The sequence below is a fragment of the Urocitellus parryii genome, chromosome 6, assembly GCF_045843805.1.
Source record: "Urocitellus parryii isolate mUroPar1 chromosome 6, mUroPar1.hap1, whole genome shotgun sequence".
Lineage (NCBI taxonomy): Eukaryota > Metazoa > Chordata > Mammalia > Rodentia > Sciuridae > Urocitellus > Urocitellus parryii.
The window spans coordinates 175,283,553-175,306,239 of NC_135536.1; the positions used below are offsets into that span (position 1 = coordinate 175,283,553).

A 22,687-nucleotide genomic window follows, 5' to 3' on the forward strand; every position below is an offset into this window, starting at 1 on the left:
AAGAACAAGGGAGATCTTTCTGTCTTCTAAGGTCTTCTCTACTTTCTTTCTTTAACATTCTATAACATTTAACATTTTCATCGTAGAGGTCTTTCACCTCTTTTGTTAAGTTGATTCCCAAGTATTTTATTTTTATTTTTTGAGGATATTGTAAATGGGATAGTTTTCCTAGCTTCTCTTTCAAAGGATTTGTTATTGATGTACAGAAATGCCTTTGATTTATGGGTGTTGATTTTATATCCTGCTACTTGGCTGAATTCATTTATTAGTTCCAAGAGATTTCTGATGGAATGTTTTGGGTCTTCTAGGCATAGAGTCATATCGTGGGCTAGTAATTATAATTTGAGTTCTTCTTTTTCTATCCGTATTCCTTTAATTTTTTTTATCTCTCTAATTGCTCTGGCTAGAGCCTCAACTTCCTTAATAAGACTCCTATAGTGCAAGAAATAAAATCAAGAATCAACAGATGGGATGGATTCAAACTAAAAAGCTTCTTCTCAGCAAAAGAAACAATCAGTGAGGTGAATAGAGAGCCTACAGAATGAGAGAAAATTTTTACCACACGCACATCAGATAGAGCCTAATCTCTAGGACACATAAAGAACTCAAAAATCTTAACACCAAAAACACAAATAACCCAGTCAACAAATGGGCTAAGAAACTTAACAGACACTTCTAAGAAGATAATATACACATAATCAATAAATATATGAAAAAATGTTCAACATCTCTAGCAATTAGGGAAATGTGAATCAAAACTACTCTAAGATTTCATCTCACTCCAGTCAGAATGGCAGCTATTAAGAATACAAACAACAATAAGTGTTGGTGAGGATATGGGGAAAAAGGCACACTCACATTGTTGGCGGGACTGCAAATTGGTGCAGCCAATATGGAAAACAGTTTGGAGATTCCTTGGAAAACTGGGAATGGAACCACCATTTGACTCAGCTATCCCACTCTTTGGTTTATATCCAAAGGACTTAAAACAGCATAATATAGGGACACAGCCACATTAATGTTTATAGCAGCATAATTCTCAATAGCAAAATTGTGGAATCAACCTAGATGCCCTTCGGAGATGAATGGATAAAGAAAATGTGGTGTATATACACAATGGAATATTATTCAGCATTAAAAGAGAATAAAATTGTGGCATTTGCAGGTAAATGGATGGAGTTGGAGAAGCAAGTGAATGGGCTAAGTGAAGTAAGCCTTACCCCCAAAACCAAATGCCAAATGTTTTCTCTGATATGAGGATGCTGATCCATAACGGGGATGTGGGGGAAGTGTGGGAGGAATAGAGGAACTTCAGATAGGGCAAAAGGGAGGGAGAAGAAGGGGGGCAGGGGGATAAGAAAAACATCATTATCCTAAGTACACGTAATGAAGACACAATGGTGAGACTCTACTTTGTGTACAACCAGAGACATGAAAAATCGTGCTCTATATGTGTAATATGAATTAAAATGCATTTTGCTGTCAAATGAGGTTCTCTTTTTCTTTTAATTCTATATAGAATTAAAAAAAAAGGAGAACCTGACCATTTGAATTGACACTAAAAGTGAACGCGCTCCTGCCCCCTGATGGCAGGTACTAAAAATTGCAGGTTAAGTACCTGTGGGAGGTGGAGGTTCCCGTGCTAAAATCTGAACATAAGAATATGTTACGTTACTTGGCAAAAGGGAGTTAAAGCTAGCAGACAGAATTAAGGTTCCAATTCAGATGACCTTGAGGAGGGGAGACTATCTTAGATTATCCAGGTGGGTCCAGTGCAGTTATAAGTGGAAGATGGAAGAGGGAGACAGAGATGCTCTCAGCTCAACGTTGCTGGCTTTAGAGATGGAGAAAGAGGACTGAGGAACAAGGGCAGCCTCTAGATGCTGGAAAAAGTCAGGAAACCGTTCCTTTCCTTAATCTCCTGCTCTGCTTCCTTGATTGTAACCCAGTGAGACTCACTTTGGACTTTTAATGCTTAGAACCATAAGATGATGCAGTCACTAAGTGTGAGGCAATTTGTTATGCAGCCGTAGGTGGCTAACGTGAGAATATCCAGTGAAGGGGAAACTGAAATTCTGTCACTAGTTGTCACAAGGGCCTTTGAATTAATTATACATTCATTCAGTAAATTTGTGTCCAGGCACCGGATACAGGGCTGAGCAACACCAGATCCTGTCCCCGGGCTTGAAGGGCCATCATGCAGGGAACAGGTGCTTAGCAAACGGCCTGCCAAGTGCTGTAGGGAGATTGCTGGGCTCAGGGATGAACCGGTGAGAATCCCTCCTTCGTGTCACCTGGATGTTCCTAAATGTTGTCCCCTGTGCTAGAAGTGTTGAGGAAGAGGAAGCGTTCATGTCAAATGCAAACACCAAGATGCCTTCGGTCAATATTTGCACTTGTCCATGGAGTTTGCTCTGCTGAGGACTCGGGAGGCCTGGTGTCTGTGGCATCTGTGGACAAACCAAGGCCAGGAGTGGGACGGGAGGGAGCTCAGAGCAGCCCCTTCTCGTTCCTTTTGGCCTCTAGAATTGGGGTCATGGGGCAAGGACGGGAGACAGGGCCAGTCCAGGGGAGATCTGGGTCCCCAAGGGAGGGCTTGATAGTGTCCAGGTCCCTGTGAGCCCTGTGGGCAATAATGGGAACCCAGGACAGGGTCAGCCTGGGCTTGGGGCTTGGTAGTTGGGCTGGCGAGGACTCAGTGGGAGCCACAGAGCATTCTGGAATGGTGGAAGCCCTCTAGGCCCTTGTCCCTCTGTCCCAGTTGAGTCATGCAGAGGAATGGAAAGACCCTCCTTGAAGCCAGACGTCACCTCCTGTGCACATGTGTACATGCACACACTCACACTCACACACACACCCCAGGACAGGAAGCAGTCCACTACACACACTTTCGTCTAACACACACAGACCCACAAACACTCAACAGACCATGCCTGTGTGCCCACCGCCTCACATCTGCACTCTTATGATTTTGTGCAAATTGGCACGTGACATCCTAAACCAAGGTGTCAATGTGCCCTGTCACGTATACACCCACACAGAAACCAGAAATGACAACCTAATGCATATGTGAACATGCAACTCTGCACACACCACCACACTCACGGACACACGTAGTGCCCCCTCACATGCACAGACGTGGACATGCCAGCTTCAGGGGCACACACGGTCCTCTGGGTCCTGTGTGGCCGCGGTGGACTGTGGAGGTTGCAGTGGAGAGAGGGGACGGGTTAGACCCACTGAGCACGGGGTGTGCGAGTTTGGAGGGGGACTGGGTGTTAAGGGGGGGACGGGTCATCCACACGTTGTCATCTGTTCGCTTTGAGTGAAGGCTCAGTGTGTGACCAGCATCAGACCTCAGTCAGTGACAAGGGTCAGGTCTCAGTGTTTACCCAGAGACAAAGCTCAGGGTGTGGCCAGGATCAGGGGACTGGGGCTCAGGTAGCCTCCTTCTCCTCTGAAAGGGTCGTGTTTTGGGGACAGTGTGGGGACCCCAAGCTTGAGGGGTCACTGTGGCCGTCCCCCTGTGTTTGGGCACTCCCTTCTTCCTGGGCCTTGGTGGGCCTGCCCGGGCTGATGAGGGACCACCCCTGGGGACAGCCACTCTTCCGGAGGCTCCTGGCCCTGGAGACCAGCGCTGTCCAGCTCCAGGGTCTCGCAGCCATTGGCAGCCAGGCCTGGCGACGTGGCAGCCCATCGCACATGACTGAGATGGACACTTGGCAAAGACGGTGTTTGCAGGGAAAACACTTGGCACCACCCACGGACCTCCTCTGCCCCAGGCCCTGCCCAGTGGGCCCTGCACATGGGGAAGCCTCATAAAGCCACCTGCGCACCCGTCCACCTCAGGCAGAAGCAGACTTGTCTGGGCTGAGTGTCCACCTGCCTCAAGAACTACCTGAGGTAGGAAGGGGCTGGGTCTGGCACTTGTCCCCTGCTCCATGGGGACATGACCGCTGGCTGCCTGCTGCAGGGGACTCCAGCCACCCCTGGCCTTGCTGGGGGACTTCGGGCAGGGGCTGCCTTGCTGGGCCTCAGGGGGCCCCTCTGAGCTGTGTCCCCTCGTCCCTTCCTGCTGGGACAGAGGTTGAACACAGGTTCGGTACTGACCTGCTCACTGAGCCAGGCCAGGCCGGGTGGGTTGGGTCCTGGGGGAGGCCAACATGCAGGCTAGGAGGAGATCAGGCAGGAGCCACCTGGGTCCTCCCCTGGGTCTGCACCCTGGAGCCAGGGTGGGCCGCCACCCCAGACTGGACTCCTGGTGACAGCCCTGGCCTTGGGACCCTGGTCAGGGTCCTCTTCTTGGGACAGGAAGCTGCCCCCCATCTCCCCATCTAGGATTCTCTCCACCCTCCTCTGACATGAGGTGGGGTTTGCACTTGTCCCCTGTAGGCTGTGTGGCCTGGGGCAAAGCCACGCCTTCTCAGGGTCTGGGAACCGTTTCCAAACCAGTTTCCCTCCTGGTGTCCGGGGTCCAGGGCCAGGCTGTGCTCTTCACTTGGGACTTGTGTCCTCCAGACAGGCTGGTGGGAGCCCAAGGGTGGGCTGTGCGGGCTCACTACCTGAGCCTTGACTCTATCCACCTGCAGATCCTGGGGCGGAGGCCAGTTCAGCCATGGCTGGGGTGCATGGGCTGAGGCTTCTGCTGGCACTGCTGCTGCCCGTGGTCAGCGCCTCCACGGCAGGCACCGTGGTCCGAATCAACAAGGCCGTCCTGAGCTACGGTAAGAGAGGCACCACCCAATCTGTGCATGGAGCCCGTGTCTGCATGTGTGGGCACTCCAAAGTGTGTATGCGCTGTGAATGCAAAAGAATTATTTTTAAAAAAATTATCTTATTTTTAATTTTTGTGGGGAGGTACTGAGGATTGAACCCAGGGGTGCTTAACCACTGAGCAGCATCCCCAGCCCTTTTTCAATTTTTAAATTTTGAGACAGGGTCTCATTAATCTGCTGAGGGTCTTGCTAAGTTGCTGAGGCTGGCTTTGAACTCAAGATATCTCCTGCCTCAGCCTCTGAAATTACAGGCACACGCCACTGCACCCAGCTACACCTGAGCTTTTAATGTTTTATTTAGAGACAGGGTCTCGCTGAGTTGCTGGGGCCTCACTCAGTTGCTGAGGCTGACTTTGAACTCAACATCCTCCTGCCTCAGCCTCCCAAGCCACTGGGTCTATAGTTGTGCCTGGCCACAAAAGGATTCTTATCCGCTGCTGTGACAGTGCCTGAGCCAGCACTGCTCAATGAATATTTATTAAATGAGCAGGACTATGTATCATATGGTCAATATGCAAACGTGCACACATGTCTGTGTTCACGTGTATTAGTGGTTAGTTCCATTTTTTGTATGTTTACTTATGAATTTGGAATTTTGGGGGGGTGTGTGGGTACTGGGGATGGAACCCAGGGGTGATTAACCACTGAGCCATGTCCTCAGCTAACTTGCTTAGGGCCTCGCTAAATTGCTGAGGCTGTCCTTGAACTTGAAATCCTCCTGCCTCAGCCTCCCAAGTCCCTGGGATTCCAGGTGTGCTCCACTATGCCTGGCTGGGTTTGGAATTCTGTGCAGATGTGCTCACCTGTGTACTCGAGTGTCGGGGAGGGTGTGTGATCACCGCATGTGCTTGGATGGCTGTGCTCCCCGGGTATAATGTATGTGTGTGGTATCTGCACGTGCATGTGTCCTGGGAGAGCAGCAGGTCAAGCAGTGCTGTGGGGAGTGTCTGAGGTTAGATCCTGCTGGGCTCAGTGGGAGAGGGCCAGCCCTCTCTGGGCCCCTCTTGGGCCAGGCCTCTGTCTCATCACTTTGCTGCTAAATCCTTTGGAGACCTGCCCTGTCCCCTGGGGAGGAAACGTAGGCCCAGGAGGGACCAAAGTTGCCACGGTCCAGGACTGAGCACAGAAGTCTGTTCACGACCTGTGGCCTCCCAGGGAGCTTCTGTGTCCCACAAAACCTGGGTCAGGGTGGACAACTGCCGGGGTGAGCAGCTCCAGCAGGCAGCAGAAGGGATTTTCAGTGTCCCGGGCTCTGGGAAGCAGCAGGGTCCCCTCCCTCGGCCCTCAGGGTGCAACGGCTTTCCGGGGCCTCGGATCCGGGCAGATGAGCAGACAGGGAGCGCGGGCAGTGATCCGAGCCTAACGTGACTGTTGACTTGTCCACCGTCTCGCACGGATGCCTGTGGGCGGGGTGGGCGTGGCCACGAGCTGCCCCGCCCTGACGCTCCGCCCCCTGCTGTCCCCAGGATCCCTCCCTGGTTTTACATGTGGGTGTCTGTTCCTAGTGGACATCCGGTGGGCGGCGCACCTGGCACATGGGGCGGCTTGCTCTGCATCAGGGCACCCGGCCCGGAGCCCCAGACTGCAAGCGCCCCAAAGAGGGGGCTCAGCACGTGGGAATCCAAGAGCTGGAGCTTTGGCCTTCCTGCTCTGCCTCTGGGGAAACTGAGGCCCAGGGACTTCTTCCCACCATCCCCACTGAGCCTGAGCGGGTTCTCGCCTCCCCGCTCCTGAGCTGACCCTCCCTTCTTAGAACAGTGCCCGGCTCTGTAAGGGACAGCCACCATTAGTCCTCTGTAAGGACAGCCGCCGCGGTGGTAGCCAGCACTCATTTCGCACCGCCTTTGCAGTGGCCCCAGGTGACGGCACCATTATAATCATTGCAAATGTGGAAACGGGGGCATGGAGCTGCGACCCGGGCAGTGCGGCAGTGCTGGGACTTGCACCCAGAATCTGAGGACTTTGGGGTGTCCAGCCTCCAGCCGAGGTCCCTCCTTGCCCAGGGGCAGCCTCCTCAGCCGCCAGGCATGCTGGGGGCCTCCTGGAGCCTCGCGAGAGGCAAAGGATTTTATTCTCTGAGGAATGGCATGAAATGTGCAGGGGTTTGAGAGGCAGAAGCCAGAGGGGCCGGCCTGTCCCGCGGAGGGCCCGGGGTGAGTGGTGGACCGCCTTGAGGCAGCTTGCAAGCTGCGCCCTTCCAGAAGCCGAGTCCCCTGCACTCCAGGTGCAGGGCAGATGGGAGGTGGTGGTCTTGCTGCTTGGTGAAGACCAAGGGCAGCCTGACCTTGCTCTGTCCTGGCCCTACAGTGTCTGAGTTCGGGAAAGTTCCTCTCCAGGAGGCCTTAAAAGTTGATGACCAGCATTTTCTGGACCAGAGTAGTGAGGTGCTTCAGACTGTCAGGTGAGTGCTCCCCTTTTTAGAGGTGTGCTCACGACCCCAGGTGGAGTCAGCCAGGTGTGTGCTCCAGCCCATCAGGAGGGAGGATCCTGCCTGAGCTGCACAGGAGGCCTCCCCCACCCCCTGCAGGCGCCCTGGGAGGAGGCGTTCCACCTGGCTCAACTCCCAGACCACTGGATGAGCACCCTTGTCTGTGGAGGAGTGCTCCCCTTGCCAGGTTAGAGGCGCCCACTGCCTGGGTGACTGCTTACAAGATTTAGGAGACGGGACCAAGATGGAGTCACAGGGGCCCCCGCACCTTTGGATCAGTGGATTTCTGTTCTCAGGGCCAAGACTGTGGCTCCAGGATCCACAGAGCTGGCAGGACCCCCAGCTGCTCCCTCCAACAGCTGGACCAGGTTTAGACACAAGTCTTGAGCGTCACGCCTCTGTCCTTTAATGCACAGAGCCTCAAACTCAGGCACCTGCAGAGATTGGGCAAAGTGTCCCCATTAATGTGGGAACAGAGACTTGCTACTGCCAGGAGTCTGGGTGTCCAGAAGAATGTATCTGTCTATCTATCATCTAACTATGTATCTCATCTATGTGTCTATTTCTACCTCTGTCTTTATCTTTCATCTATCTTTATCTGTTATCTCTATCTCTATTTATCTCTATATCGTCTATATCTATTTATCTACAAATAGCTTCTGTCTATATCTTTCTATATCTATCTATCTATCCATCCACCCATCCACCCACCTACCTACTTATCATCTATATTTTCAATTTGAAAAACTTAACTTTAAGACCCTGGAACACACATGGGTAAATAACCAGCTGGCTCAGGGCCACAGGTTTGAGACCTCCCAAGGAGCACTGGAATGCTGTTCCTGGCACATTAATAGTGGTTGGGAGCCGGGAACCGCGTAGACACCCACCCACCAAGGCTTCTGCCACGGTCTCTGGTCTGGCCATGCCACACATGTCCCACAGAAGGGCCCTCATTTGCAGCCGTGGGAACACACTCAGGTGGTTGTGGAGCAGGCTCTAGGGTGGCCTGTGTGCTGGGGTACACTGTGAACCCACGCCACCTGAAGCCAATGGCCATGGTGTTCAGGGTGGGTCTGGATATGACCTTTACCTCTCCTGCCGCTTTGTCGTGTCTGATCACCCCCACCCCCAACTAAGAAATAAAGGGATTTTCACTTGGGGAAAAAGGAAAACAGGGTCATTGAACAGAGCGTGGCCATCAGAACAGGCAGCCCTGGAGGGGGACTGTCCCCTTGCTGGAGGGGGACTGTCCCCTTGCCGGAGGGCTGCAAGCTGACCCTGTCTGCGGGAAAGCTCTGGAGGGATTTCCACCTTCAGTGGGTCCCAGGGTCGGTCCTGCCCCTTCCTAAGTTCTGTGGTCAGGAACGTCAGAAACCTGTGCAGTGACTGAGGTCACTCAGTCCTGCCGGAGGCTCGGCCCTCGGTGGCCCTGCTCGGTACACATCCTGCCTGTGCTCAGGGCTGCCCCCTCCCCTCATGGTCCCGTCCTCAGAAAACTCTTCTTTAGCACCAACGGCGTGAGGGTGGCTCAGGCCCCCGATGCAGCGTGGATTCCCTTGTCACCTTGGTTCTGCAGGATCCAGGTTCCAGAAGTCCGCGTGACGCGCCTCCACCTGAAGTTCCTCCCTGACTTCGGCATATACATGTGGGCGGCCGCCAATTTCACTGTCAAGGTGTTTTGGTGAGTGACTACCTCCCGGTTGGGGGACACTCCAAGGAGCAGAGTAAGGCAGACCAGGTTTTGGGGGGCCGGCACCTCCTCCAGGCCACTCTCTTGTACCCTCTGAGCAGGAAAGACAGTGAGAGAATCTCTGAGATCCCAGCCCCTGCCCTTTCCCCAACCCTCAGTTTCCCCCTCTGTGAAATGGGGTGAAACTGGGCAGCGGGGCTGTGAGTAGATTCATTCCTGTACTTGTCACCACCATCCTCTTTCATGGTGCAAGGCACACAGTAGGTGCTCAATAAACGTAGCTATCAGAATGAGTCGTGAGCACCAGGCAGCTCTTGGGCGATGGCAGTCCATGGCCAGGCCATGAGCTGGCCTTCTGGGGAGCCCTTGCTCTCACCCCTCCTCCCCGCACTGCTGTTTCATGAGCGCTCACGGGGGCCGGGCCCAGAGCGGGCTGTTTTCCCCTGGTGACCTCGTGGGAGACTCAGCACAGCACTGCGGGATAAGTGCCACCAGTCCCAGGCCCACTCTTCCTCTTCCTCACAGAAGAGCAAGCTGAGGCTGTGCCTGGAGAGTGACTGGCCCAGGGTCTTGCGGTGGGGGGCTCAGAGGGCCAGAATTCACCTACTGCAACATCTGTAGCCACGCGGCCGGGGGCTCTGGGCCTGCCCTGGTGCAGCCGTCTCATGCCCCGTGGGGGGCAGCCCGGGTCTGGGACTTGGGGTTCTTTGGTCAGCTGGAGCAGGTTGTGCTGGGTGGGACCGCCCGCACTCAGGCCTGGCCTCCCTGCAGTGTCCCAGAGTCCCTGGAGCTGATGGTGCCTGTGATACTGCAGTCTGACTTACGTGTGACCCAGAGCTCCCTTGGGACCCCCAAGATCAGCATCTCCACCTTCTTCCCGCACTTCGGCCGAGCCACGGTGCTTGATGACAACAAAAAGTAGGTGTCTGCTCACAGGTACGGAGGGCAGGGCTCCGGGAACCCCCGTGTCAGGGCTGTGGGGCCAGTTCTTGAGTGTCCCCCTCAAATATTTGCCCAATGAACACAATAGACCTAAGAGACCCCCATTATCATGCCTCTTTTGTGATGGAGGACACTGAAGCTCAGAGAGGGGGAGAGACTTGCCTGAGGTCACACAGCCTATCCTAGTCATTATCCACCCATACGCACAGCCAGTGATGGACACCCTGGAGAGGGACTCTGCCCATGACACTGGCTGTCGGGAGCCTCGGAGGCCACCCCTCCCTGCAGAGTGGGAGTGGGAAGCCAGCTTGCAAAGGGTGGAGGGGCTGCTCATGTTTTCATGTAGACTAACACAGCACCTGCCTGAGCCCTACTGTGTGCTCCTCCCAGTAGGTGTCAGGGTTCCTCCATTTTACAGAACAAATGGAGCTCAGAGAATCTGAGTGACTAGCCTAAGGCCAGGAGCTGAATTCAAGTGAAGGAAGCTGCCTGATCCCACTGTTCCTGAATCCCCAACACTGTGTCCCCATCTTCCCAAACATGAGGAGGAGCTCACTCCGAGGTGGTTGAGCATTTTGGAGTCTTTTAAAGACGCCATGTTTGCACAAAGCCTGACCACTTTCCCCAGAGACCGGTGCACACACGTTCGTTCATTCATGCCGTGTCCTGGGTAGACCGTGGTCCCTGGCGGTCTCCGCGGGCAGGGGCCACTTCTGGTGACTGGAGGGGAGGCTGCAGCCAGAGCTGACATGGTGAAAGCCCAGACGCTTCTCCCCGCTCCCAGGCGTGGTCCAGTGAGTCCCAGCTGTGACTTCCATCCACCCCTGACAGATGGAGGAAGCTCGGTTCCCCGGGGCCACCTCTGAGAACCACCAACTGAGACCCCCTCTCTGAGCTCCAGGGCCAGGAGGGGACCTCACTAGTCACAGAGAATGGAACCAAAGCAGGAAGCAGACCCTGGATCCTGCCGCCCCAGCCCACCACCCTGGGCTCTGAGTGGTCATGGAGCCAGGGGACAGCAGGGTGGCCTCCTCTGGCCTTTGCAGTGTCTCTGCCTCTCCCGAACCTGGCCTCGGGCATCACCTTCTCGGCCACTTTGAGACCAAGACTCAGCTTCCTCCCCTGCAGCGTGGGACCATGATTCCAGGGCTGCCTGGCCCCCGGTGGGGTCTTGGCAGGAATCTCTGGGCTTCTGCCCGGGGACAGAGACTTCTGTCCCAGCCTTGGGGCACAGGGACAGGAAGGCCCTGTCCTCTCCGCCTGGGCCTTGCTTGGCCGGGCCCCTCCGCCTTCCCCTGGCCTGGGCTGTGAGCGCCCCACTGAGGGACAGGCCCTGGGGACTCACAGACCCTTCTGCCTCTCTTCCTCAGCCTGTCCCCTGCGCTGCTGGCCACGCTACAGAAGGACATCAAAGCTGTTCTCAGCAGCAAGGTGAAGACCCTGCGGGGTGGCCCGGGACCGGGTGCTGCTGTGTCTGAAGGAGAGATGAATGAACGAGGGGTCGCGGGCGCAGGGGGTGGGAGCCTGGGGTGGATGGAACCCAGGGCCTCACATGTAGAGCCGGTGTCCTACCACTGGGCATGTCCCCACCCAGGACCCTTGACAGCTCCCCGTGGGCACCTCCCGTTTCCCCCAGAGGACAGAGGGGCTGATGTGTTGTCCAGGGGGAGAGGGTGGGTCCCGTGGGGCTCATGCCCTTGGGGGGAGCCCAGTTCCGTGGGAGAGGCTGGCGGGGACAGTGTTTGTGGACGGGGCTTGGCGCAGAGCAGAGGAGCCGGTGGGTCCTGACCTTCCTCCCCGCCGTCACCCTCCGGTGCCCCGGGTTCCGCGTCTGCAGTGAGCGTCCGCCCTCCCCCGTGGGGCTGGGCAGAGTGGGTGCTCTGGGGTCACAGCAGATTTTGCTCTTGTCATTGTCAGCATGCGACTGACCTTGGGGGAGGCTGTCCCCTGGATTCCAGGTCTCATTGCCCAGGGAACGGGTCCTCCCTCTCGGCCATTCCAGGCCAGCCCTTCCTCCGCGTGAGGGGTGCGGAGAGGCCAGATGAAGAAGAGGCCACGGCCTCCCGCTGAAGGGAGGACGGGCTGGAGGCAGGAGGGGCTGCAGCTTGTCCCAGGGTCCCACCGGCTGCCCAGGAGGACCCTGGCCTTGCCCATGGGACAGCTTCTTACGAGGTCCTTCAGGGCAGGGGTCGTGTGTGGCTCTAGGGGACAGGAAGGCCCTGTCCTCCCCGCCTTGGCCTTGCATGGCCCAGCTCCTCCGCTGTCACCTGGCCTGGACAGTGAGTGCCCCGGCCTTGCGGTCTCTCCTCTGGCCAGAGCATGGCGCCCACGGCTGCCCACTGTGCCTGGGAGAACCTCCAGTCCCCCTGGACTGGCATCTGTGGCTTGCTGACTGCTGTGGTCCTGGGCACTGCGCCCTCCAAAGCTGGCCCTCTGGACCCTGGGGCAGTAGGCTCCCAGCCTTGGTCACTTCCCCAGCTGGGGCCACCTCAGCAGCCTGCATAGCCCCTGGTTCTGTGTGCCTCTGGGCCCCACCGCCATGACCAGCCTCTGGGGCACCTCTCAGATTCCCTGGTGCCCAGAGGAGGAGCCGGAAGATGCCAGGGTGGGATTCCGGGCTCGGCGTAGGGGAAAGGGGGCCTCGGCACAGCCCTGGACTCCTTCTAGCTCTGCCTCCAGCCGCAGTGGCCCCTCACCGCCTCCTCTCTGTCCCCCGCAGCTGAACCTGAACTTGGCCAACCTGGTGGACAACATCAATATCCACATGGGCACCTTAATCGGTAAGACCTGGGGCTTCAGGGCAATGGGAGGCCAGGGCCCTGGGGCCCCCAAACCCTTCAAAGACTCCCCGGAGTCTGGGAGGCCAGTCTTAGCAAGGCTGGACGGGGGGTCTTCAAACCGCAGGCCTCTGTGCAGCCTGGGAGACTCTGAATTCTAGAACCAAGTCTTTGATTCCAGAACTGCATACTTTGGCTCCAATCATCTGGAGAAAGAAAATAAAAGCCAGTCTTTAAGTCATGGGTCTTAATATTGGAGAATCTTCAAGCCCACGTCATTTCCAGGAATGGGGGGTTTCAGGGCGCCGACACTGGGAAGGGGCCGCATAGGGCAGGCTGTGGCCTTGGGCACGTGTGTCACTAGAGCTGGCCTGGCCTGCCCTGGGGGTCGGGGCTCAGACCAGGCTGTCCCAGATGTATTGTGTGTCTGGGATGCAATTTCTTCAATCGAACAGTTATGCATTCAAAGGCCGTGTCGGAGGGCATGGGTGACCACCCCATCCACCTGGGGACTTCCTGACTGTTGGTGCAGATTTCTGATTTTTGACGTGAGGGGAGGTTCTCCTTTGCCATCAGTTTAAGAAAAAGGAAGTTGATTTAAGCAGAGCTGTTGGTCCAGTGCAGGAGGACAAGTACATCACGTCCCAGGGCAGCTTGCCCTTGAGCCTGACTGGCTGGGCTCCTGGCTGTGTGACCCACGTTAGGTCAGTCAGCCCTCCTGGGCCTCAGGGTCCTCCTCTGTAAAATGGGAGAATGGCCTTCATGAGGATGAGCTGCGGCGATTCGTGTCAAGCGCTGCGCCTGCGCTGGGCCAGGGAGCCAGCTGGGTTTATGGGACAGGGTGCTGGACTTTACAGATGGACTCTTGAAGTAGCTCTAGGAAGGGGGATGAGTGGCCCCAGGGCACCCATCCTGTCCTTTTGTGTCCTTGGAGCCTTTGGGCACCAGGCTCAGGGCCATGCACAGCCTGAGAGATTAAAGGCAGTGGGCAGGAAGGGTGAGCCAGGGGCCCCAGGGGCAGGGCATGACCATTGTGTGCTGCTCCAAGGGCCCTTCCTGCAGGACAAGTTTGGGGGCCACCCACCACGCAGGCAGGGCCCTTGGTCAAGGCCTTCCTCCCTCCACCTGTCAGGCTCCGTCTGCCTCCCCCATCCTCTGCCTTTAGCCAAAGTACTAATAGTACAATGTTTAAAACCCAGAAGAACACAAAACTATGTGGGGTTTCACCCTAGATGAGAGAGAGAGAGAGAGAGAGAGAGAGAGAGAGAGAGAGAGGGATGGAGATCAGGAAAGAAGAGAGATTTACCTCTGCATAAGGAATTTTTTTTTAAATTTGAAATTCTGGGCTACATTTTCATCTATTTTTCCCATTTCTTAAACATCTTTCATGAATATATATCATTTTTAAAAAAATTTAATATTTTTACTTATAATGAAAATATGGAATAATTCACCTTTTTTTAAAAAGTGAATTTTGACAAATGCAGAGCTGCGTAATCCCCCCATACTCAGGTACAGAGCATGACACTGGCTCCCAGGTCCCTCATGCTGCCCACTGCTCCTGATCTTTAGAAATGGAGTCATACTCCGTTGCTTTTACAATCATAAAACATTTCCAAAACATTAGAAAAAATAAAATTAAATCCAGAAGAGACAATAGAAAAACAGGAATCTGAATAGAGATAAATACATTCATGTACTTATAAACATATTTATATATTTTTATATCCTATGTTTTTATATGGAAAATATTAAGTGTAATTACATATTTTATATGTAAACAAAACCAAACAATACAGACAGTGTAATACACATTGATATCCATGCAGACTCATATACATACATAGTGAACTTGGTCATCCAGAGCCTTGGGAGCAGAGCTCTTGCTGAGGTAGGTTTTCCTAACAGCTGGGCTTGAGCTTAACCTGAGACACCTTCAACCAGGTCCAGGGATGTGGTTCCCGTCATGGATAACTTCTGCATCCTTTCCCATGCAGAATATTCAGAGCCTTGAGTAAACTTGCCTCATAGGTTTTGGGCTCTTAATTGTGCCTTCTTGCAAGCTGCCCTGAGTCTTTGTAGGGGAGTCAGATTCCTGTGCTCTTGCACTGGCTACACCTGGGGATATGTGCCTTTGGTGTTCCTTTAGGGGGCAGTGTGATTAGATGGAGCCACCATAGCTTTGAGGTCAGACTGAAAACTGACCAAATATACAATCCTAGGCAACACTGAACTCCAAACGGTGTGTGCATGTGTGTAGGTAAGGCCATCTCCTCATGTTGTGGTGGTGGCTGACTCAGAGTAAGTCAAGTATCTGGACTTGATAAATGTGAGCTCTCTTCTTTTTCTGTTTTCCTTCTTGCTTTTTATCAGGAGGTAAAGAAGGCCCAGACTGAGCCTTCTCCTTCCTTGTAATTTTGGGTCACTAGTCTTTTACTGATTGAGAAAGCAGAAGCCACCTTGTCAGAATTGTGTCTAAACTAAGAGTCAGCAGGCTGTGAGGGGGCAGAACTTGTGCCCTTTGACATGTGCTTCCCCAGAGGCCTGGCCAGTCCCTCTGGCTGGCCTGGTTCTGGCTACTCCAGGTAGTTTTTAATAACCTAGTTTTGATGGTCTCACTATCCCCTTTTTTCTTCTCCATCCTGATTTTATGAAGGCCTCAACCCTGTGAGCCCCGAGTCCCAAATCTGCTACTACATGATGAACGCACCCAACATCACCCGGGACTACATTTCCATGAATCTAAATGCAAGTACCTTCCTGTCAGCCCAGTGCTGGGAGCCGGTGGCTTCTGGGGTCCTTGGTGTCCTCGAAGAATCTTAAAAAAATGGGGAAGTGAAAGGGAGAGGGGCTGGTGTGACGTTCTGCAGGGAGTGTGACCCCCAGGCAGAGGCAGGAGGCTGGCGTGCACGTGGCGGGTGGGGTGGGGGTGGGGATCTAGGAGCTGGACCTGTCCCAGGGCCACGTCCCTCCTGAGACCCTGGTGCTCTTCTCCCCCCTCCACCGTAGGCGGTTCTCTTCCTGCTGGGCAACCCCATCATCCTGCCCATGGACACCCCCCACTTGGAGCTGCCAGAGTTGGTGGGCAACAAGGCGGCCATGGCCACTCTGGCCCTGTCTCAGAACCTGTTTGACTCTGTCCTGCTGCTGCTGCAGAAGGCCGGGGCCCTCAACCTGGACATCACCGCGCACCTGGTGAGCGAGGCCTCTGCCCGGTGCGTGGCCTTCCCGGGGGACACCACAGATGCCGAGTGGCAGGCGGGTGGGACAGATAACAGGGTGGCCACTGGCAAGGTGGCATGGGGTCCGTGGGGCGGGGTTCCTGTCCGGGAGGGGCACGTGGCAGCCTTGCTTGGGGAATGGCTGCCTGAAAACCTGTCCTGGGTGGGGGCTTGCAGCAGTCAGAAGACAACCCGCTGAACACCTCCGTCCTGAGCCAGTTCATCCCCGAGGTCGGTGCCTTTTCTGGTCCCCCCAGGTACTGGGGACTCCCTGGGGTGTGCGACCTCGGCTGGCTCGTGTCCGTCCGTGGTGGGTTGGCTCAGTACCTGCCCTGAAGTCTGCTCCCCAGCCCTCCGGGGTGCCCCTGGCCTGTGTGGACATCTCGCTCTGCTCTCCCACTGCCTCCTCCCAGCAGTGTCCCTGCCGGGCACCCTTCCTTCTTCCTGGGCCTTGTTCACCCTCAGGGCCCAGCTCAGGAGCCTCCTCCTGGAGGGCCAAGGGCTTGGCCTGGATGTGCCCCTGTGGCCCAGTCGGGAGGGCCCCGGTGGTGGCCACACTGGGGGGTGACTGGGTGGGACTTCTGCTCAGCCCTCGCCCAGCAGGGCTCCCTCCCTCGTGCCCTCTCTGCTTCTCCAGGTGGCCCACCAGGTCCCCGAGCACAAGCCCGTGGTGCTCAAGGTGCGCCTGGGTGCCACGCCCGTGGCTGCGTTCCACAACAGGAGCATCACGCTGCGGCTGCAGCCCCTGGTGGAGGTCCTGGCCACCTCCTCCAACTCGGCCTTCCAGTCCCTCTTCTCCCTGACTGTGGTAAGAAGCCAGCCAGGTGGGGCTGCCAGGCAGGGCGCCTCTCAAGAGCTCGTGCGTTCCCGCCTGCTCCTCGCCGGCTTTCTCCTGTCCACGGTGGTCCCCTCTTGTCTCTTGAACTTGTTTAGCAGCACATTCCTGCCCCAGTGCCTTTGCACGTACTGGGCCCTCTGCAGGGGGCTCTTCCCTGCTCTTGGCATGGCTAGCTCCTTGGCATCTTTTGGTTCTCAGATTAAATGCTGTGGCCTTCCTCAGGGCACCCTGCCCCACCCTGAGGGAGAAGGTTCCCACTAGCCCTTCCAGACCACCGCTCATCCTCCACTCCCTGCAAGGACCCTGTCTGGTTACTCTAACTTTGCTTAACCCCTACTGGCCTGTGGTGGGCTCCTGGGCAGGGACCTGGCCAGCTTTATTCACACTGCGTTGTCCCCAGGGCTGAGTGCAGGACCTGGCACCCGGTGCTTCACAAACACCTGTGTTGCCAATGCACGGGGTGGGGGAGGGGGAGGGGAGGGTGGGCAGGGGCTCCCGCGTGGCTGTGCCCTGACCCTGCCCTCCCTGCACCCAGGTGGTGAACCTGAACCTTCAGCTCTCCGTGTCCAAGGCGAAGCTCTACGGGACCACCTCTGTGGTGGGGTAAGCGAGGCCTTCGACCCCAGAGGACTTGGTGGGAGGGTCTGTGCAGTGGGCCCACAGCCACGAGGGTCACAGCCACGGGTCACAGCCACGGGGGTCACGGCCGTCAGTGGGGGAGCCTGGGGTGCGGCTGGGTGCTGCAGGGGTGGGGGAGCCAGGCCCCCCCTGGAGCTCCCTTTTGTCTCCCAGGGACATCTACTTGGCCGTGGCCTCTTCCAACGTGGGCTCAATTAACGTGAGTGGGGGGTGCATCACGGAGCTCCCCACGGGTGGGCAGAGCTCAAGCCTGGGCAGGGGGTGTGCCCACATGTGCCACCATAATCAGCCTCCCTGGGGCGCTTGGGGGCAGTGGTCAGTCAGCTGGCCCGGCCCTGCTGCTGTGGGTCAGTCACAGCCTCTGGTCACTCTGCCTGGGGACGAATACCCCATGGGCCTGGCCCTCAGACCAGGAGTCCTTTGTGATTAAAGGACAAGTCAGACAGTGTTGGCTGGTCCCGTGGGTATGCCATGTGGTCAGGTCCTTGGCCACCATGCGCCCGTCTGTGGGTCTGTCCCTCGGTGGGTCATCTGGTGCTGGCTGGTCCCCTGTGGCCATAGTGTGTGCGTGCTGGCCCACTGGGGCTTGTCCCTCAGGCTAGCCTCACTCTGTGGCCTACTCCTGGGAGGCTCCCCCCAGTCCCCAGAGGTGGGTGACCTGCCTTCCTCCCTCTGCCTGTCCCTCTGTCTGTCTGCCTCTCTGTGGGCCTAATGGTCCCTCCCTCTCGGCCCGACCCCTGGCCCTGTGGCTGCAGCTGGATCGCATGTACGTGCTCATGAACACTGTGTTCGAGAAGCCCCTGCTGGAACACTTCAATGGTGAGTCGTGCCCACCCAGCGCAGCAGGGCCTCTGGTCCCCTGTGGACCCCATACCCCGTCTGTGCTCTGCCCCACCCCCTTCCTCCCTCCCAGGCCCCAGAGTCCAGCTGCCTGTGTGGGCATCTGGGTCTGTACCTGCATGGTAGCTGGGTGACCTCCACTAAGTTGCTTCCCCTCTCTGAGTCTCATGTCCTCCTTCTGTAAAATGGCAGAATAATAATGGCATCCACATGACACCCAGGGCCGGCTCCAGGTGGTGGTCGGTCACTGCCTCTGGCTGACCGTGACTTCCTTCCCACCTGCAGCGCTCCTGGGCATAGGCATCTCCCTCCCGACGGTGACCAACCTCCACTATGTCAACCCTGATATCTGCATCAATGAGGTGAGGGCCTTTGGGATGGGGCCCGGGGTCTCCTCTCTCCCTCTCACCTGCTAGCACCACAGAGGGTCTTGGGGTCAGCCAGGCCTGGGGTTCACCCTGCTCCAGAGGCACACCATGACCCTGACTGTGAAGAGGTGGGCGACTCAGGACACCCGGGGACTCCAGTGGTGAGGACGTCACTGCTTTAGTCCTCACTGAGTCCCGGCAGGGTCTCGAGCCTCCCCAGATCCCGCGCCCTGGATGGGTTAGGGTTAGGGTGGATGGCGGCTCAGCCTTGGGGACAACCTCTGCGGGCTGGAGGGGACCTTCTACAGGGACAGCCCTAGATGTGAATAGAGGCCCAGCCGCCTGCGGGGACACCCTAGAGTGGCGTCCTGTCTCCCCTGGGAAACAAAAGGGAATTCCCTTGGCAGGAGCTCCCGGGACAGAGCGCTGAGCCAAGGCCCCTCCACGCTGTCTCTGTGCCACCACACCCCAAGGGGGACCACTGATGTCCTTCCAGGGAGAAGCCCCTGTTCCTTGGGAACTGTGGTCCCAAGGCACTGGGGGATCCCCACCATAGGAAGGAGCAGTGGGGATCCCCAGGACTCCCCGGGTGACGGGCCCACATTAGCCCTCCAGAGGCAGAGACTTGCACTCCCAGGACTTTCTGCAAAGTGGAAACCCGCACCGTCAGAGCAGCGGCCATGGCCCCTGTGACGACTGAGCCCCCTGGAGTGTGGCTCCTTCGACACAAGAGCTGAATTTTATTTTTTTCATTTAAATTATTTTTATGAGGCTGCGTGTGGCTAACGGCCACCATATTGGACCACGTGGCCCTAGACCGCGAGCTACCAACGGGCAGGGACTGGGTTTGGCTTGTTCTTTGCTGAGGCCCCAACACCTGCCGCAGGGCTTGGTGTGTAGTAGAGGCTCAATGAACGTTTGTTGAATGACTGAATGACTAGACCTGGGGAGGTACGGGGGCACCTAGCTCTGCTGGGATGTGAAGAGGATGTCCGATGGCCCTGGGCCCCCAGTCATACCACAGCAATGGCACTGACCCCACAGAGTGCCCAGCTCCTATGGGTTCTCACTGCATCCTCACTGTAGCCGTGGGTACGGTTGTCCCCTAGTGACAGCAGGAAATGGAGGCCCAGAGAGGCGAAGGTCTGTGCTGGGGGTGACTGGGGTCCTACCTGTCCCCTCGGCCTCTGACCCGCCCATGGCTTTCTCTGCCCTTCAGAACTCCGTCGTGATTTCCAGCGGACTCTCGTACCACCCCTGAAGCAGGAGCACCAGGAGGGCTGGGAGAGGCCGGCCTCGCTGCCCAGGGCCCCATCCCGCAAGTCACTGGGGAGGCGGAGGCAGAGCCAGCTGGAGCCATTGCCAGCGAGCCGGGCTGCCTGACCGGGCTGTGAACCTTCCCTGAGGGCCCGCGTCCCCGTCCCCGTCCCCTCCCCTGCTCTGCACGGTCTTCGGGGAACCAGCTGCTCTCTGGGCCGGTCGGATCGGCCTCCTCTTGATTAAACTTCTCTGAGTTGCAACTTTCACCAGGCCCAGCCACGTCTTTTTGTACCTGGGGTCTCTTCCCTCCATGCCACCCCTGGGTCCTGCCTGTCCCTAGAGCCACCAAAGGGTGGCAAGGAGTTTCCTCTGTGTGATGCTCCAGGGCCCAGGGGAGGACTCGCGGGGAGGGAGGGCTTCAGAAGGCGGAGCTCTGCCTCCTGAGAGCAGGGGCCTTGGTGGCTGCTGGGCGGAGTGCAGCAGGCCAGGGGCGAGGGCTGGGGCTGTGGGCCACCAGGCTGCTCTGGAGGCCACATGGGGAGTGGATGGGCCAGAGGAGCAGATGAGCTTGGAGAGGGCCGGGAGGGCTGTCCCCCGGCCGAGGCTGCAAGGTGCCTGAGAGCTGGGGTCTGGGCCCAGGCTTCTTCCCGCACTGCCCCAGGTGCCCCCTTCAGGAGACGCCCTGCTCCAGGCAGAACGCGCACTGGGTGCGTTCAGAGCCGAGAGGCGACGGCCAAGCAGAGATGGGAGGCCCAGGCCTCGAGACAAGGACCCCACTTGCCACCTGCCGTTCACACTTAGCCTTGAACATGTCCCTGCTGGTTTCCTGTTGAGGCCTCCGGCACGCCCTCCGCCCCTCCGCCCCTCTGCCCCCAGACCCCTCTTCCAGGGCCACGGCTCCAACCACAGGCTGTGGTTCCTGATGCCCGGCCTTCTTTCCCACCTCGGATTCTCCTTTGACCCTTCTCAGAGTCCCGCATCCAGCAGGGGCATCATAAATGCGTGGTGGGTGAACTGCTCACACATGTCTGTGCTGGAGCTCTGGCCCAGGCTGGCCTCAGCCTTGAGCCCCAGGCAGTGTGACCTCGGGCAAATGGCTTGACCTCTCTGAGCCTCATTTTCTCTGTCTGCAAAATAGGGGAAATGGCCGAGGAGCCACCTCATCTGCTAGACCCTGGGATAAAGCGGGGTGGGCCCCGCAAACGATGCACAGGAACTTCACCTGAGGGCCCAGGTGAAATCACGCGGACGGGACCTATTATCACCCTTGCTACCTGCCCTGCAGAACCCCACCGTCACCCTAAAGAGGACAAGTAGTGGCCCAGGGGACTGCCAGGGCCACACAGCTGGGGCAGGGGCGGGGGTGGGGCTCAGACCTTTGACCCCACTTGAGGGGCTTCTCCTGTTCCCCCACCCCCTGACCTTCCTGTCCCTCCAGCCCCCTCCCCCAATCCCCAGGATGGCGCCGAGGGAGGGCAGAGAGGCCAGGGGGCCGTGGTCACGCCCGCTGGGTGGACCTGAGGTGGTCGGATCTGTGAGGCCCACCCGTCCGTCTGTCTGCGGGGGCAGGTCACGGGGATAAGGAGGTCTACCTGAGGAGACCCCCTGGCTGGGCGGTCAGGGCAGGGACCCACGGGGCGCTGGGCTCTCTCTCGCCCCATCTCAACCTGGCTTCAGTCACATGACGTGATGGCCCCGTGTGCGGGTGACACAGTGGTTCCCAGGCTGCGGGGGAGGCCCCAGCCCCAGCAGCCCCCCGGACTGTGGTTCATGGAGAACAGACACTTCTGCCCCCCGGAGGCCCTCCCAGGCCGGGGTCTCTGAGGCCACGGTTGAGCCCCGGCTCTGACTGGCTCGCTGGGTGACCCTCTGCTTCTTGGTCCCTGGGTGGGCCCCGAGAGAAAGCCCTCCTTCCTGGTACGTGCTGTGTCCCTCCCGTGTGTCCGCAGAGGGCCTTCTGAAGATGGCCCAATTGGCTCTTAGCTCCCTGTGTGCCCTGGAAGGGGGTCTCAGGGGCCTCCTGAGGTCCCCACGGTCCTGCCACATCTCCTGGCCTTTGACTGGCCGGCCTTGCCAGCGTCACCCTCCTGCACGCAGATCTGCTAGCCTTGTGGGGTCAGCCCGGCTGAGGGCCCCGGTCTCCTCTCTCCCATCCCGCCGCCTGCCTGGCCTCCCCCAGGTGGATGTGGCTTCGTGACGGTGATTGGCCCGGTCGCCCCCTATGAGCCCCAGGAGCCCTCAGATCAAGGATCCTGACTGCTTTGTGCACCATGGTCACCCCAGTGCCCTGCAAGGCCCCCAGCACATAGTAGGCACTCAATAAATTTGTTGAGGGAATGAATGTGTGCTTGCTGTGTGTCTGGCCTTGGGGCAGGTGCTGGGACTAGGAGAGGGGACAGTGCGAGTGTGATGCTCACTTGGGCAGCCACAGCCCGTCCCCAGAGCCACCCTGGTGCAGCACCCGGCTCCCGAGACTCCGTCTTCAGGGCTATTTATGTTGGAACAGACTGAAGCGTCACGTGAGCGCCGGCTCCTGTTCTTTGGGCCTCTAGATAATTATCTCGCCCTTAATTACCTGAGCAGCTAATCAGGCTCCTGAATATAAGGGCTTCCTCGCCTCAGGGTCAGGAACAGGGGTCAGTCGCCTGCAGGATCTCCCTGAGCTTGGCCAGGTAAGGACAGTCCCCCACCTGGGACCCTCCCAGAGTGCCTCACCCAGCACCTTCGTTTCACAGATGACACAAGGCCCAGCAAGGGGACCCAGCAGATGGGTGGCAGGGCCAGGGCTTGGGTCTGGACATGGTGACCTTGGATGTGTGACTTAGGCCACAGACTCGGGGGCCTCCTCAGACTCTGAGGGGGAAAAGCCGGGCTCAGGGCGACCTGGGTGGGGGCAGAGGAGGGAC

General features: G+C 57.4%; 1 protein-coding gene across 1 annotated transcript; it reads left to right on the forward strand.

Moving 5' to 3' along the window:
* The first annotated feature begins 4,615 nt into the window (after positions 1 to 4,615).
* On the forward strand, positions 4,616 to 19,904 carry Bpifb2 (BPI fold containing family B member 2). The gene is made up of 15 exons (XM_026402100.2): positions 4,616 to 4,724; positions 7,083 to 7,176; positions 8,783 to 8,887; positions 9,668 to 9,814; positions 11,209 to 11,269; positions 12,558 to 12,618; positions 15,272 to 15,363; positions 15,625 to 15,810; positions 16,014 to 16,067; positions 16,474 to 16,644; positions 17,210 to 17,277; positions 17,467 to 17,512; positions 18,069 to 18,132; positions 18,439 to 18,515; positions 19,761 to 19,904. The coding sequence occupies exons 1-15, from the start codon at positions 4,616 to 4,618 to the stop codon at positions 19,902 to 19,904; spliced, it is 1,479 nt and encodes a 492-aa protein (XP_026257885.2).
* Positions 19,905 to 22,687: the final 2,783 nt, after the last annotated feature.